This window comes from Erpetoichthys calabaricus, chromosome 8 (genome assembly GCF_900747795.2).
Source record: "Erpetoichthys calabaricus chromosome 8, fErpCal1.3, whole genome shotgun sequence".
Taxonomy (NCBI): Eukaryota; Metazoa; Chordata; class Cladistia; order Polypteriformes; family Polypteridae; genus Erpetoichthys; species Erpetoichthys calabaricus.
In genome coordinates, this window is record NC_041401.2 from 100,300,477 (window position 1) to 100,318,895 (window position 18,419).

At 40.7% G+C, this 18,419-nt stretch overlaps 1 protein-coding gene across 5 annotated transcripts in view; it reads left to right on the forward strand.

Moving 5' to 3' along the window:
* Positions 1-18,419, forward strand: part of cux1b (cut-like homeobox 1b) — a 559,925-nt gene that overhangs the window by 405,043 nt on the left and 136,463 nt on the right. For 2 of the 5 annotated variants that reach the window (XM_051930770.1, XM_051930772.1), the window contains exons 16-19: positions 13,417-13,497; positions 15,114-15,215; positions 15,823-16,316; positions 16,942-17,268. The exons of 1 other annotated variant lie outside the window; for it this stretch is intronic. In XM_051930770.1, coding sequence (XP_051786730.1) covers positions 13,417-13,497; positions 15,114-15,215; positions 15,823-16,316; positions 16,942-17,268 — 1,004 coding nt within the window. The remainder of the gene's footprint in view (positions 1-13,416; positions 13,498-15,113; positions 15,216-15,822; positions 16,317-16,941; positions 17,269-18,419) is intronic. 2 more of the 5 variants (XM_028807162.2, XM_051930771.1) reach the window with 2 other exon arrangements.

An 18,419-nucleotide genomic window follows, 5' to 3' on the forward strand; every position in this document is an offset into this window, starting at 1 on the left:
AGCAAGTTATAGAATCTTTCATTTTCCTGTAGCCAGAAGAAGGCTGATGATCTAGTACAATTGATTCCATTGCAGTAGAAACCAGTAAACAAACAGGACTGAGGGGCTGAAACTCATACATTTTTTATATTAAATTGTTTAAATAAAGTATTGTAGTAGTCTCTGTAAACTAGAGTTCCACCTATAACTGATAGATATTCCTATTTAATTCAAGTTTAACAATTCAGTTGAAGGTGAGTGATTCATAGGAAGGAATTGGCATACCCCTGGTGAGAGTGTAGTGGAGAACAGTTTTTAGACACTGGCTGAAATACAGCCCTGCCCTGACCAATCTAACGTTCAGTTAATTTTCATTAACCTTCCCATTTTCTTACCTTCTTTATATACTTATTATTATATAAAGTATATTTTTAAATAATGTCAGAGGCATGCTTTAGATGCGAGTAACATTTCTACATAATTATGGTCTCTTTATGTCAAGTATTTAAAGGCAGCGTTAATTGAATTCACACATTAAGAATCTCACAAATACCTTGATAGTTACCATTATATTTTGGGATATGCTGATAGCCAAGATACGGATAATGGTTTTGCCAGTGTACATAATAGGCTTGTTTAACCAGGCCCTGATGGCTACCCTGTCAAATTTTATAAGAAATTCTCCCCTCAGCCAGCTCCCCTCTTATTAGCAACTTTTACAGAAGCTAGAGACAATCAAATTCTACCTCAAACTTTTCGCCAAGCATTAAACACCATCTTTCCTAAACAAAATAAGGACTTATTACAATGTGCATCATACAGACCAGTTTCACTTCTGAATCATGATGTTAAGATACTCTCCAAAGTCCTAGTTAGAAGGATGGAGAATGCGCTGCCTTCGGTAATATCACAAGATCAAACTGGATTTATTAAAGGCCGACACTTAGCTTCCAATCTTCAATATCATAACAACACTAACTATTGACAGTCAATGATACAGTGTCATACGACAGTCACAGGACTAAAGCCTGCTTAGCAAAAACAAAAAATGCAAAACAACTACAACTACAATATTTAATGCTTAATACTCATACTGCATAACTACAATACAACATTGTTCATTTAATAATAAAGAGTAAGACTATTAATTTTACGGCTACCTACCAGTGGTAAACGTTTTAATTATTTAATACGTTCAAATGTATTACAAATACAATTACATTAGACTCTAATACTCATAGAAACTAATGAGATGTGTGGGCTTGCATTTTTCGGCAGAGAAGGTCTAGCCTTGGTGAGATTTTTGATAGACACACTCAAATGTCATCTTCCACCTGGAGACGTGATCTAAACTTAGATTTTATCACAGCTAATGCTGAGAACGATGCTTCGCACTGGTAGGTAGTTGTAAATGGGACCAGCACAGTCAGTGCTCTCTCAGCTAAAAGTGTATATTCGTTCCTAACGTTGCACCAAAACACGGTCAATGTTTGTTCTTGAAATTTAAGTTTGAGACTTCTGTCACTAGACAATTCAGCCAACTGTTCTTCTTCCTTCCCGGTCAAGTCGGTAAGCTGACAACTGAATGGATTTCTGATCCAGTCATAATCTGCAATGTTATCTGTTGGAAAGTACTTGTCAAAGTATTCTTCCATCGCTGACAAATGGTCAAAGATATCTGTTGCCAAGTTATCAATGGCCATATTGTTTTCATTCAGAAATTCAGTTAACAGTTCAAACATATCACAGCTTTTATTTTGTACTCGTGTCTTCCATATTCTCAACTTTTTCTTGAAGGCAGTTACAGTGGTGTGAAAAACTATTTGCCCCCTTCCTGATTTCTTATTCTTTTGCATGTTTGTCACACAAAATATTTCTGATCATCAAACACATTTAACCATTAGTCAAATATAACACAAGTAAACACAAAATGCAGTTTTTAAATGATGGTTTTTATTATTTAGGGAGAAAAAAAAATCCAAACCTACATGGCCCTGTTTGAAAAAGTAATTGCCCCCTTGTTAAAAAATAACCTAACTGTGGTGTATCACACCTGAGTTCAATTTCCGTAGCCACCCCCAGGCCTGATTACTGCCACACCTGTTTCAATCAAGAAATCACTTAAATAGGAGCTGCCTGACACAGAGAAGTAGACCAAAAGCACCTCAAAAGCTAGACATCATGCCAAGATCCAAAGAAATTCAGGAACAAATGAGAACAGAAGTAATTGAGATCTATCAGTCTGGTAAAGGTTATAAAGCCATTTCTAAAGCTTTGGGACTCCAGCGAACCACAGTGAGAGCCATTATCCACAAATGGCAAAAACATGGAACAGTGGTGAACCTTCCCAGGAGTGGCCGGCCGACCAAAATTACCCCAAGAGCGCAGAGACGACTCATCCGAGAGGTCACAAAAGACCCCAGGACAACGTCTAAAGAACTGCAGGCCTCACTTGCCTCAATTAAGGTCAGTGTTCACGACTACACCATAAGAAAGAGACTGGGCAAAAACGGCCTGCATGGCAGATTTCCAAGACGCAAACCACTGTTAAGCAAAAAGAACATTAGGGCTCGTCTCAATTTTGCTAAGAAACATCTCAATGATTGCCAAGACTTTTGGGAAAATACCTTGTGGACTGATGAGTCAAAAGTTGAACTTTTTGGAAGGCAAATGTCCTGTTACATCTGGCGTAAAAGGAACACAGCATTTCAGAAAAAGAACATCATACCAACAGTAAAATATGGTGGTGGTAGTGTGATGGTCTGGGGTTGTTTTGCTGCTTCAGGACCTGGAAGGCTTGCTGTGATAGATGGAACCATGAATTCTACTGTCTACCAAAAAATCCTGAAGGAGAATGTCCGGCCATCTGTTCGTCAACTCAAGCTGAAGCGATCTTGGGTGCTGCAACAGGACAATGACCCAAAACACACCAGCAAATCCACCTCTGAATGGCTGAAGAAAAACAAAATGAAGACTTTGGAGTGGCCTAGTCAAAGTCCTGACCTGAATCCAATTGAGATGCTATGGCATGACCTTAAAAAGGCGGTTCATGCTAGAAAACCCTCAAATAAAGCTGAATTACAACAATTTTGCAAAGATGAGTGGGCCAAAATTCCTCCAGAGCGCTGTAAAAGACTCATTGCAAGTTATCGCAAACGCTTGATTGCAGTTATTGCTGCTAAGGGTGGCCCAACCAGTTATTAGGTTCAGGGGGCAATTACTTTTTCACACAGGGCCATGTAGGTTTGGATTTTTTTTTCTCCCTAAATAATAAAAACCACCATTTACAAACTGCATTTTGTGTTTACTTGTGTTATATTTGACTAATGGTTAAATGTGTTTGATGATCAGAAACATTTTGTGTGACAAACATGCAAAAGAATAAGAAATCAGGAAGGGGGCAAATAGTTTTTCACACCACTGTATCTTGTCTGTTGTTTTCAACACGCTTGAATCTCTGCCTTGCAGTGATGTGTTAAGTGCATTAAGTTGACAAAAGATATCAGCCAGGTAAGCCAATTTTGCAAGCCATACATTATCTGAAACAAACTTCACCAGCTCTGAGTTTTTATCCATTAAAAATGATGCCAGTTCACTGCGAAGCTCGAAGACGCGTTGAAGTACCTTTCCGCATGACAACCAGCGAACCTCTGTGTGTAGCAGCAGATGTCGATGATCTGAGCCGCTTTCTTCACACAGTGCAGCAAACAGTCGTTCATTCAACGGTCTGCACTTTATCCAATTAACTAGTTTAATGCATGTATTTAGCACTTTACCGAAGGATTCGTTTAAATTCTTACTAGCAGGAGCTTCGCGATGAATCATGCAATGTGTGGAAATAATATTCAGAGAAACAGTTCGTACGTGTGCAACAACCCCACTTTTATGACCTGTCATTGCTGCAGCTCAGTCCGTACAAATTCCAATACAGCTGGACCACTCAAGCTTGTTAGCAATGAAGAAATCATTCAGCATTGCAAATATATCTTCACCTGTCGTTCTAAGTGGCACAGGTTTGCAGAACAGAAAGTCCTCGACCACATCATTGTCAAAGCAATATCTAACATAGACCAGTAACTGTGCTTGGCCTGCAATATCGGTACTTTCATCCAACTGTATGGCAAATGTACTGCTTTGTAGGCGCTCAACCAATTGTAATTGGATGTCATTGGACATGTCGCAAATTCGCCTTCTGATGGTATCGTTTGATACTGGTATAGACAGTAATTTTCGGCTGCTTTCTTTTCCTAACATTATCTCGCATATGTCTAAAGCCGCTGGCATAATCAAACTCTCCGCAACCGTGTGTGCTTTTTTGCTCCTAGCTATTCGCATTGCCATAATATACGAAGCCTTAACAGCTTTTTCATTCACTGTTTTCGCAGTGCTAATAATTTTCTGCTGATTTGCATACACTTCTGCTCGACGTTTGAAGAAATCAATGGGTTTGTCTTTTAGTTCATTATGCTTTGTTACAAGATGGCGCTTCAGTTTAGCAGGTTTCAAACTTTCGTTCGATAACACGTTTAAACAAATGACACATTGTGGCTGAACACTGTTGTCTTTGTACGGTATAAATCCGAATTGTAAATATTCAAGATCATATTTACGTAATTTTGCCTTACGCGGTGCGGACTCTCTTTCGGCATCATGTCTCAGTTCATCGCCACTATTTCCATTACCCCCGTGCTCCTCTTCAGATATCCGTTTACGCTTCAAATATTTATCCATACGTTAGTTGGCCATGCGAAAAACAATTTAACAAGCAAGAATTACCACTGTATAACTTAATAATTAATCATAAACTGTGCACGATTACAGGCTGCGTCTATAATGACGTCATCATAGAATAGTTCGTAATACCGTAGACATATATATATACTATATATAGAATATAAACAGTAGTGAGGGGCGAGTTGATTATTATTCGCATTATCCGATTGGATAAAATGGTGTTTAGTGAAGAAGTTATTAATTGTAAGCAATTTTCACCCTTTCTGCGGACCCCCTACGGTCGTCTCGGGCCGCGGACCACAGTTTGAGAACCGCTGTCCTAACCCATTAACAGCTGTGTTTGGTGTACTTTCAGATGGGCTTAAAGTGGAGAAGGACAAACAAACTGTGATTGCCTTAGATTAAGCTCTTAAAGCACTGAGGAAGCAGATTCTCTTCCCATTTCTTTTTCTTCTCCATTTATCTTTATCCGCTTATTAAACTCATCAGTTTACTTATTTTTACTAGCTTTAAGTTTTACTCTGTTGGCCACACTCTCTTTCTCAGGGGTGGGGGTTTTCAATCCTATTTTCTGTAAAAATTGATCTATTTGTATGGAATGATTACAATAAAATAAAAAAAAACAAAACATTGTGTTGTTAAACACAATACTAAACAATGGACATGCACTTAGCAAGTCTGTTTTACATAAAATTAGAAAAATTAGGAAAAACTAACCTCTAATTATGGACAGATCTGCTGATTGTGTCTCAAGGTATTTTCTGGGTCTGTTAGTTATCTGATAGCTTTCCTATATCAAGTCTTTAAGCTATTCTATTTTCACATGAATATTCAGTTGTCCCCTATGCTTTACCTTTAAGGGCAGACTTCCTGCACACATACCCAATTTTTTTAACTAGCTCTTTTGAACAAATAAACTGAAGAAGGTAGATGGATTTCCTTCTTCTTGTCTAATCAATATTATAGGTGAAAAGAGGATGATGAAATTAAAATAAATGATGGCCACAGCTAAAAAATTTCCATGTACTGCATGTATGGATGTCACAAGAATCAATATTTCAGTACTACAGTCATCCCTCACCTATCGCGGGGGTTACGTTCCAGAGCCCCCCTGCGATAGGTGAAAATCCACGAAGTAGCGACCTATATTTAATTTATTATTTATACATATTTTAAGGCTTTATAAACCCTTCCCACACTCTTATAAACCTTTCTCACTCTCTTGTTAACCTTTCCCACACTCTTATAAACACCTACTATGCTCTTAAACACTTTCTACATTCTTAAACACCGCAGACCAACACTGCACGCAGCGATCAGATGTCGATGTGTCTGCACTCGCTTTGTGAAGGGGGGCAGCTAAACTCACGCTGAGCAGAAATGGACTTTGTGCTGCTTCTGCCAAAATGTCTGCTTGTCGCTCTGCGCGTTCAGAAGGAGGAGGAGGAGTGTGGGGGGGGGGGGTTTGAGGGGTGTGAGGGCTGAACGCACGTTCGCTCAAACCCCCCCACCCCGGAGGTGCAGTACGCTCCTGCTACCTCGCATTGTCAAGGGGGTGGGGAGCTGAATGAACGCTAAGGAGAAGTGGACTTTGTGCTGCTTGTCGCTCTGCGTGTCAATAATTTTAAAGCCTTGTATTTTCCTGTCTCACTGTCTTGTCTTGCGTGAAGTTAAAATGTTTTATAATAGTGAGATGTTACTCATATCCTTAGCCCGACATCCACATATCATATGTGTTAACAAAGTGTGTTTTATAAGTTTACATGTGTTTAAAGCATGTGGGATGGGTATTTTAAGGCTTAAACTATAAAAATGTTTATTTATATGGTCTTTCTATATTGCGGATTTTCTCCTGTTGCTGATGGGTGTGGAACATAACTTCCGCGATAGGCAGGCAATCACTTGTATTTAAAAACCCGCGAAGTCGTGAATCCGCGAAAAGTGAACCGCGAAGTAGCGAGGGATTACTGTAATTCGCTTCCAAAATTCGAAAATGTAATGGTACCAGCTTTTTAATAGTATTGGTAGTACAAAGAAAGTTAGCACTGCACTCATGTATAATAAGTAAGTAAATAGTAGATAGATAGTAGTAGATAGTGCAAGTAGGTAGTTTACTCTGGAAGGAAAAATCCATATTACTAACCGAGAATGCTAAACCGGATGGACGCAGGGACATCCGGCCATGGGCCGTAGCCGCAAAAAGACGTACTGCGCAGGCGCCACAAGAAATGAGGGGCCGCGAGAGGCGGATGAGGGGCCGCGAGAGGCGGACAAGACCACAGAAAAAAGGAGTCAAAGAAATGAGGCGCCAAGAGCACAGAAAAAAGGAAAAAGCACAGAAAAAAGTAGTCAAAAGCAGGTGCCGCACGAAACCCATTGCACACGAAACTAGCACACAAAAAAAAAGAAGACGCTCGCGCACAACAGCAAGGCACCCCCCCCCCCCCTACAGGCACCGGACGGGACACACACCAAGAGGGGGATTTAACAAGCCTCTGGAACACAAAAAAAAAGAACACAAAAGCACCCCACACACCCTACAAGCAACGGACGGGACACACACAAAGAGGGGGATTCAACAAGCCCCTGGAACACAAAAAGAAAGAAGACGCTCGCGCAACAAAAATCATCACCCCCCCCCCCCACATCAATAAGAAGTGACACCCAAAGCCACATATCTAAAGGAAACGTCCATATTACACATACGTCATCTCAACACCTTCACACTAGGCAGCATAGGTGGATCTCCTTACAATAAAGTACTATTAACCGTTCAACTGCAGAAAAGGCTCCATATTAACAGTGAGTGCGATCCTCCTTATTACTTATCCATATTTCGCACGCTGAGGAACAAACAAGACATGAATACACGGTCACGGGTACAAAACGATTCGGATCGGATAACGGGACCCAAACACACGAACACGAATGAAACAAGAAAATACACGGCGGCGCATACAACGCGCAAAGGAAACTCCGGGAGAAAAAATGTCTCGGATCAAAAAACGCAAAGCTCAAGTGACCCCGTTACAGAGACGTGCCCAAATGGACAGACACAATGAACGTAGACGCATACAGCGCGCGTCTCAAAGTGCTACATCGAAACAAGCATGGGTTCAAAAGAAAGAGCTCGCGTCTCAGACATACAAAAAAGGGAGCGAAGAGACAGAATAAATGAACGCAGACGTGTACAACGCGCGTATGACCTGCCACAAAACAAGCAAGCAAGACTCCAAAACCAGAGACCTCAACTGACCGACATACAAAAGTAAAAAAATAGCGCGTCACAAATAATGGACATGCAACAACGCGGCACTCCGCCACAAGCAAAACATGCCCGTCGCGGACATCAACACCAGACACCTGCTAAACGATTACGACAGTTGGCTGACAACGCCTTCAATAATGAGTCCACTATTGAGGAAAATTCATTGGGATTAATGAATGTCATTTGCAATCATTGTCATTCACTTAACTTCCCAGAAGAAACAACTGGCAATACAAATAATGAATTTACACGTTGTTGTCAAAAGGGGCAGATTAGACTGCCTCCTTTACATTCATATCCTGAATATCTACAGAAGCTTCTAACTAACGATGTGCCTGAAAGTAAAAACTTTATGAACTGCATTAAATCCTACAATAGTTCATTTGCTTTTACATCTACCGGAGTACATATCAGGCCACCAAAAGGCAATGGCCCATACTGCTTTCGCATATGTGATTAACACAGCGCACTATATGGATGGACTGACTATATTATGTCCAAAAAATATTAATGTTAATCACATTAATAACCAGGTCATTTCATTACTTCCTGGAGAGACACTGCTCTTTCTAAGCTCTGACAAAGTTGACTCTTATGACGACAATGAACATCTGAATTTCCCCTTAGAATATTTGAACACTATTAACCCGGACGGATGACCACAACACAACCTTACCCTTAAAAACGGAACAATAATCATGCTATTAAGAAACCTTAACACTAAACAGGGTTTATGCAATGGCACACGTTTAGTCATCAACATCATGACGCACAATGTTATTCAAGCAACAGTTCTTACAAAATCACATGCTAACAATACTGTTCTCATTCCTAGAATTGACCTTACGAGTTCTGACCTAGAATTACCTTTTACATTGAAACGCCGACAGTTCCCCATTAAACCTGCATTTGCCATGACCATCAACAAATCACAAGGACAAGCCATGGACAAGGTTGGCATCTACCTCTCTGAACCCGTTTTTGGACATGGACAACTTTATGTTGCCTTCTCACGTGTTCGACGTTCATCTGATGTTAAAGTTAAAGTTATAAATGATCCATGCCAAGGAAGACTCATTCAAAGACAAGACACCATCTTTACTACTAATGTTGTATACAAAGAAATATTCCAATAAAACATTACTCTATGCCAAACACTCTATTTTTTATTTATATAGGCATCATCCAAACCTACACACTATTCTATTTCTAATTCATACATCTCACTCTTTGTCATGCCCCAACGCCAGGGGTTGGCTAGCGAAGCGAGCAGGGGGCGGAGCCCCCTAGTAATACAAGAAAAGCCTATTAATATGACATGTACTGTGTTAATAAAGATACATAATCTGTAAAACATGCAGTTACTAGGACAATCAATACAGCATACTTCATTGCTAAATATGAATCTTCAAACACTGAATTTATGTTAGTCATTTGGCTTTTGAGAGCAAACTAACATTCATTAGTATATGCCGTAATTAAAAGTACACATCATATATTTTAGTGATACGTTGGAGAATGTAGTGCTGCTTCACAGTTATAAATTTACTGAGTACAGGTAAAAACAGTTCTTCATTTGTACACAAGCATAAGAAATAAAGTCTAATCACTCATGCAAAAACCTTGAAAACACAAAACAATGCTGTTTGACATGAGTTCTGAAATAAAGGATTCATGTAAAACTGAAAGTTGGGACAAATGTTCAAAAAAAAGAGTGACAGATTTGGAAAATTAAAAGCATCATGAGTTTCTGATGTTTGAAAGTTGAATTAATTTGACGCACCTTTTAAATGTTACTGTTTAGTAATATTTTTTAACTAGCTTATGCAAATATAAATCTCACAATAGCAAACATAACAAATTTAACTGATTTGTTTACTGACAAACCAGACTGTAAAAGCATGTTTTTACAAAGGCAGCTTTAAAGAGTTTGTTTAAATGGAAATATCTGGAATTGTAATTGACTATTTCAACAGTACATATCTATATACTGTATATAATTCACTAAGCAGCCGACAGGGCACGCAAGACAACCATGGGATATGCACGACATAGCCACGCCCGCCAACTCACAGAGACCTGCCCACCAACTCTAACACCATGGGATATGACGACAACTCACAGAGCCACTCCCACCAATTCACTAAGTCCATGGCAAGCAAGATGCACGCAAGACAGAGCCATGCCCACCAACAATTCACTAAGCAGCCGACCATGGCACATGCATGACAGAGCCCCGCCCACCAACAATTCGAGTGAGAGCAAAAGCATTTGCCAAGAATGTTTTCATTAATCAAGAATGAAAGTCGGAGTTTCGAAGACGATCACATACCGTCGTAGTTCTGACCATAAACGATGTCGACTAGCCATCTGGCAGCGTTATTCCCTTGACCCGCCAGGCAGCCAACCGGGTAACCAAAGTCTTTGGGTTCCGGGGGGAGTATGGTTGCAAAGCTGAAACTTAAAGGAATTGATGGAAGGGCACCACCAGGTGTGGAGCCTTTCACTTAATTTGACTCAACACGGGAAACCTCACCCGGCCCGGACATGGAGAGGATTGACAGATTGATAGCTCTTTCTCGATTCTGTGGGTGGTGGTGCATGGCTGTTCTTAGTTGGTGGAGCGATTTGTCTGGTTAATTCCGATAACGAACGAGACTCCCTCCTGCTAAATAGTTACACGACAAAAGAGCGGTCGGCATCCAACTTCTTAGAGGGACAAGTGGCTTTCAGCCACGTCAGATTGAGCAATAACAGGTCTGTGATGCCCTTAGATGTCCGGTGCTGCACGCGCGCTACACTGAATGGATCAACGTGTGTCTACCCGGCGCCGAGAGGCGTGGCTAAGCCGTTGAACCCCATTCGTGATGGAGACTGGGGCTTGCAATTGTTCCCCACGAATGAGGAATTCCCAGTAAGTGCGGGTCATACGCTCGCACTGATTAAGTCCCTGCCCTTTGTACACACCCCCCCGTCGCTACTACCATGGTCGGGTGACTTGGTGGATTATATATAGAAAAGCAGCCGGAACCGCAAAGAACAATGATAAGTCAACGTGGCTGAGAGGTGCATGTGGACTGTAGCAGAGACGAAAGCGACTGAGGCGGTGTTTGGAAAATGAACAGTCAACGTGACTCACAGGTGCATGTGGACTGTACACAGACGAAAGCGACTCAGGTGAGGAGTTGGGGGCGGGCACATGAGCAGGCAGTGCATACTGAACGATGACTAAGAGATAACTAAGAAATCAGCAGACTAGAATGGCGGGGGGGCCGGGGTGGAATGGGCATCCTTCCCCTCTCCCCCCGTTCCGCCCTCCGTGCCCGAGCGCTGTCCAGCCCCATCCCTCGCTCTGGGAGGTGGAGGTGCGACGGCGGTCCTCCAGTTTTGAGTCACGGACAATTGTATGTTGCCCTCTCCAGAGTTCCATCTTTTCATTTACCTGCAGTCGTATCCTCAAACCCACCCCATTTGGACAAGTGTGTCTTTCAGGAAGTGTTCACCCATCAATACATAGTTATGTGGCGTATGCTACGCCGCGGGTTGGCTAGTATATTTATATTTAGTCTGGATTTTAAGCAGTAGTTTCAGTTACTGGACAAAAAATGTCAGAGAATACATTTAGATTGTGCACTGTGGGATATGGCTGGCCATTCATCCCAGCCAATACCCCCAGGCCGCTAGATGGAGCCCTCCTTGCAACATGGAGATGCCCCGAATTCCAGCAGGGCATCATGGACTATGGAGTTTTAATACACAGCCTTGCTGGATAACGTCGGGGTTGCCAGGGGATGCTGCAGGGAGACACAGAGATGTTTATTTTCCATACAGCCCGGAAGTAAATCCCAGTCACATGGTTGGAAGAAATAAAGTGCTTCCGGGCTGATGAAGAAAAGGAGAAGTTTTTACCTGACCCGGAAGTGATTGAAGTCACATGGACTGAGGGACAGAAACACTTCTGGGTCACGGACTATAAAGGACTCTGGGAAATCCCAGACGGACGAGCTGAGGTGAGAGGCAGGGTGGCTAAGCGTCTAGGAGTGGAGGATTGAGTATTGTTTATTGGTTATTGTGGATTTATTGAGTATTGTGGAGAGGAGGGTGCTTTGTGCACTTATTTATAATAATAAATATTTTTATTGGACTTTTATCTGGTGTCTGATGTCTGGTCTGAGGGTTCAAAGGGTCGACAGTGCCTCTATCTGTCACAGCACATACTAGGGTAAACCAGGTAGTTCATGATATATCGTCCTTTATAAACATAATGCTGAAATCTACCCAAGATTATAAACCCCATTTGTTGCTACACTAGAGAGATGTTCACTTCAATAAATGGATGTACTTTAATTAAAAATACATTGAATGGGATTTCTGTTTTTGCCGTGGTATTGAGTATTGTAAAATTTCACTGGTATTGATATCTAATACAAAAATATATTGTGACATCCTTAACAGTATGTGCTGGTAACTTCAGTCTTTGTAATAGTAGACTCTTTTTCACAGACACCTAAGGCTGGTGTATTTCAATCATTGATGGTCCCCATTTGTTGCAATTAAATAATAGCAGATCATTCAAACATATTACAATTTGAATATACTGGTTCCAGACCCTACTGTTGTGTGCCACTGGCTTGAAAATGGAAATCATTTGACATTCTAGCAGAATACTGATGAGAGATGATCCAGTGTCATTGATGTTGTTTCACCAGAAATATCGTTTAATTTGAAAAGTTTATTGATCAAACTTACATTTGTCGATGACATTGATATTTTAAGGTGATGCAAAAGTAGACATTTAGTGTAGAGTTTGAGGTTATTTGATGTAATTTGTTCTTTCCAACTACTGCTTGGAATGGGTGCATGAAATTTTTGATGTGGCTATATTTTTTTATGATGACAGCAAATGTAATTTTCAACCTCACGTTGCTTTATTAAAGGTGGTCAGTCAGGGCACTCGACCAGTGCAACCATAGCTCAGTTTTTAGAAAAGTTGTCTAGAATGACACTGCAGCACACTTGATGGATGGGATTGTCTGTTGCTTACTGTAGGGATGCTACCTCCTACATCTTGGTCTTGAATGGTTTGACTTTTACTAAGTTGGACTTAATAGATTTATTTGTATTGCTCTGAGCGTGCATGTGAATTGTCTCTCTTTTGAGCCATCTGCATCATATCTGAAGTTACTATGGTTTACACCATTTAAATTGTGTTTTGCAATTTACTTCAGGATTAGTGTTAAGTTAGTCCATGTACAGAATTGAATTAGGCTTAGTTGATTCTAAAGGAGAGATGGATTTCAGTGGAGAGTGGTAGCTGTTCTCTCCTTCTAGTGAACATGAGACATGTTTTCCTTCACCTCCTTCAGTCTCGTTTTTTTTCCCCCAACCCCTCTTTACTTATTTTTTTCTATCTGTCGCCGCTTGTTTTTCAACAGAGAATCCAGGCCAGACCCTGAACAGAGTGTTTCAGGAGATACCGAAAAGAAGAAATGGCTCAGAAGGTACGTCGTGGCCAGGTCTGTTTTTTGCCGTCACTTATTGTGATTGGAGTGTGATAAACTTGTATTGATGTATTTTTTGGCTTGCCTAGTCTTTTCATTCTGGCCTGGAGTCTGCTGAAAAACAAGGACTTGAACAATCAAAACAAAAAGTAATAATGGAAGCAAAAGGGGTGATGTACCTGACTAGCGGAGTTGTTTTTCACAGCACATAGGTTTAACAAAATGCATGTCTCTCTGGTCTCCTTTCAGGTCTGGAAATAAGAGCCCAGTTAAGCTTTCAGCTTTATGCGAAATTTTGCCTGTACACAAGATTGTTTGACACTAAAACATTTTTCTTCAGATTGGCTGCAGAGACTAGTTCAGCTATTTTTGTCTTTCTTTTTGACATATTTCTTAATCTTTCTGGATGTGATCTGAAAAATAATTGTGAAAGGAGTTAAATGTCCAGGTCTGGTTGGCCCTTTTTTTCTTTCCTCCCCAAGTATCATTCTCAACCCCTGCATGTCTAATCCAGTCTGAGTTCTTTTTTGTCAAATACATCAGGGTGATATCTGATGAACTTGAAAAGAAACAGTTCATAGATCAAATTATCTCAAATACATCACTTGGCTGCTTTTTAATTTGAATTCCTAAAATATTTCTACCCTTATGACATAGGACAGTTTTCTGTGAATGAATGGTGCCCTATAAGTGCTTATAGAACCCAAAACATCAACAGCTCCCTCTGCTGTTTTCATAGATATCATGGAGTAGAGATGCAGTTTTGTATTTGACGGATGAACATTTAGTTTATTTAAATGGCGTGAATATAGTTGCAAATTGCATGAGACAGATTTGTTTCAGTTATCAATGAAAGTTTTTGCTGTTTCAGTAAGTGAATACCTTCTAATTTCTTTAGTATTTTACTTTTTGCTATGTTCTTCAGGTCTTTGGTACAATAAGATGAACATAGGGGAATTTTTTTCTTGTATGAAACAGGTCACTTCCTTATTTTTTAAAAGAGGGTGGCATATTTTGGTTCTCTTTGTGCTTCTCTCTACTGTATATAATAAACAAGTGGAAGACTTGTTTCCTGTGTCAGTAATAGACAGTAAATTCTCACTTCCTCATTTTTGGTGATTCCAAACACTGTGTGGTATTAATTATGGTTCTAAAATGATGAATATCTTCCATTTCCTGATTTCAAGGGTCAGTACAAAGTCAGCTTAAAAGCCTTTACTTGCCACTTTGTGATTGCCTGCTATGCATAGTAGACCATCAGTATTATTACACTTAAACTATAGGAAATATTTGCACTTTTCTCAACTGAAATTAGCCTTTTATGTTGTCTTTATTTATGGTGTCCATTGTACCAGACAAATACCCAGAGAATTCTCTGTCGTTATAATCTATTTTTATGATATTTAATTACAAAAAGGTTGATGCCTGAAATCAGAGAGTTGCTTTTTGTGGCAGCAGAGCTTTTTTATCCATTTTTTTCTCCTTTTTGCTGTCACATATGAGGAACCTTGCAAATAAAATACTTGCTTCAAGGTCTGTTCATTCGAAAGAAAAATGTTTCTTCTAATCTGTAATGCCTATTTCTCTTTCACTCAAGGTGGATCATTGTCTCTTTTTCTCTTGACCCACAGGGAACATTACAACTCGAATTCGGAGCACAGAGAGTGGCTCAGATGAAGCCATCAAATCTATCCTGGAGCAGGCTAAGAGGGAGCTGCAGGTGCAGAAGACAGGTAAGATGCTTCCAGGTCTGTATGCATCTGCATATAAATCACACTGGCATACAGCCTTGTCCTGTCAAAGCTACTGTAACAGCATAAATATTTCTTGCTCATAGTCAGCTTGCATTACATCTGTCAGGAAAGAATCTCAAATGGAGATATTTTACATTACATACCATCCTGTAATAGTTCTAGTGATGTTCCCTCTACTGCCAAGATTAACACTGGCACCTCACCGCAAGAAAAAAAAGACATGGGCTCATAATACTGTGACAAGGATGTGTGATTTTTGGCTTCAGAGATAATCCCAGAAACTTGTACTTTCTGCTTTTCAAATGTCTATGTTTATCACACCCAGAGAGGTTTTCTCTTGAAGATTACAAATGTAAGGGGATAAATCCTCACCCCACCTCTGCCATCTGTTGCCCCAAATGGTAAAATTAGATCTTCCACTGTATGTGCATGTGTGGTAAGGACTATGGCCAACATATTACCCAACCCTTGAAGAACAAATGAAAATTTTGGTTGTAGTGGTTTCATGTTACTTTGTAGTCTTATATTTTTGATCACTTTTTTTATCGATCATCTGAAATTAATAGGATATATTTTCTTCCATCAGTTGAGCCTTCTCAGTCTTCTTCAGTTTCGAGCAGCAGTGCCTGTGGAACTGGGTCAGGAAGCAGCTCAGATGAAGCCATCCGCTCAATCTTGGAACAGGCACGACGGGAAATGGAAGCCCAGCAAGCTGCTTTGGAGCCCATACTCAAATCTGGACCTCTGTCCACAACAGAGATCTCTGTATTGTCACCCAAGCTTCTGGCTACTCCTCAGTTAGTGCCTGCATTTGCTCCCATGTCCCTTTCTCTGAAGAAGCCTACTGGTTCAGCTTCCGTCCTGGAGTTCCATTCTTGCAGTACAATCAAAAAGGAGAATACAGAGTCACCAATTGCAGAACTCCAAGGAATTGCTGATGGCGGTCCAAAGCAGGGAAAGAATGCTGAGAGCAACCGTACAGCCTGTTGGAGGGACCAATGGTGGAGCACCATGCATTCAGATCGACGCAGTGCTCCACTTGCTACAGATGATAGCCGTGTTCCAGAAGATGTCAAAGAGGTATTAAAAATACTCATTCATTTGCAATTGGAGATAAGTGGCTTGTCAAGGAAAGCTATGCCAGGGATGATATATGTGAGCAGAGATCAGATAGGGCAGGGTTTTTTAGATTGAACATCTCACCAGTTAAACTGGCAAGAAACCATATTAACCACTCTTAGAAATCGCTCACTTGACTGTATATACAATGCTTGCAGAGCATGAGCAAGACACAAAACAAGAAGGGGTCAGCTGGAAGTGGAGATAATGTAACAGGGCTGGATTGGCCTGATGCGGCCTAGAGGAGTATGGGGATGGGGCTGCACAGCAGAACTGGTAGGATTTTGCAGTAAATGAAAGGGCAGTTTGCGGTAGCAGGGTCTGAAATGACTTGGCCAATCTGAAGGTGAAGAAAAATAATTTATTTGGCATATTGGTATTTTTAATTTGACAAAGGAATGTTTATCTTCTTATAAAAGTTATTTATCATTACACCTTCAGTTGTGATTTTATTTAAATATTAACTAATACATGCAGTTTTGCATTTAATGTACAAAGTTTTAACTCTAAGAGGCAAATTTAATTTCTCCATAGTGTTTTTTTTCCTTCTAACCTTACCCATTGCTCGCTGTTTCTGTGTTGTCAGAAGCCCCCACGGCTGGGTGGGTCCTCTGCCCCTGCGTCATCCTCCTCAGACTACTGGAAGGACTGGCCGAGCGCAGAGTCTCCTTACTCACAGAGCTCAGAGCTAAGCATGCAGGGTGCCAGCCGCAGCGAGACCCCTCAGAGCAGTCCCCTGCCCTCCTCCCCGCTGCTGCCCCTCGCCAAGCCCACCAAGCCTGCTGTCCCACCGCTGACCCCGGAGCAGTATGAGTTCTACATGTACCAGGAGGTGGACACCATCGATCTGACACGCCAGGTCAAGGAGAAGCTAGCCAAGAATGGCATCTGCCAGCGGATCTTTGGAGAAAAGGTCAGGGCCTTCCCAGTGTGCAGCCTAAATTGAGCTTTGGAAGTAGTTTCTTAGCTTCCTCCCTACACTAGGCTTTGTCTGTATGATACACGTGATAAGCCTATCTTTGATTTGAACTTTCTTTTTACCTCCAGTTAACATGACATTTTTTTAATTAAAAATATCAACTCTTTAACAGTTTGTTGGTTGAAGCAAAATCAAATTTAGGCACTTTCTGACATTGTTTTTCCTCTTATTTCCCACATGTTGGAATGTGTGTGCTTTATTTAACCTAGTGAGCATAAGGCATTTAACTTCTGTTCTAAGGAGTAGGGTATGAAGTTAGAAATGTAGTTGTTACCTTTAAATGTTATTGTGAATGGAAGAGTCAACAACCAATATACAGTACATATGAATTTTAACAACGCGCCAAGAGAAATACATTTTCAATCACAAGACTCTTTTCTTTTTTTTTTCTCTATGAGCAAGCCTCCCTTAACACACTTCTTATATCTTATAAATTTATTAATTATGACCACAGTCAGAGCCTATGCAGTTAATGCATTTGGCTTTTTTAACCTTATACCTTTGAGATTTGGCACAGTAAATGTTGCTGTGTGTACCACAATAGTTTATGTTGCTGCCTCACAACTCCAGGTGGCCAATTTGTAATCCTGGATCTGTCACTGTGTTGTGAAAGTTGTCAGTTCTCCTCATGCTTGTGTGTGTATTTCTGGTATATCCCATTTTTGCCAACATTCTAAAGCCATTTGAAGCTGTAACCATAGTTTGTTGTGAGTGTTGTGCGGTGGAAAGTTATTTCATCCAGGGACGGTTCCTACCATACTCCCATTTCTTCAGGGATTGCTGAAAACCTTGTGCTTTTCTGGAATCAAAATATGTGGAATCTAAATGGAAGGCAAATTTTGATCACACTATAAAATGAGACTGCCTGCTCAATCACACAGAAATAATTAATGTCCATAACATACTGAAACCCACTTAATCCAGTTCAGGTTTGTGAGGGTGAGAGTATAGTCACGTTAAGTCCACCTCAGCAGTGTTGGAGACAGTCCATTAGTCCACTGCATGGCTCACTCACACACACATCACACACAGTTGGGCCACTTTTGAGTCAAACGTTAATAAAATGACATGCATGCCTTTGGGGT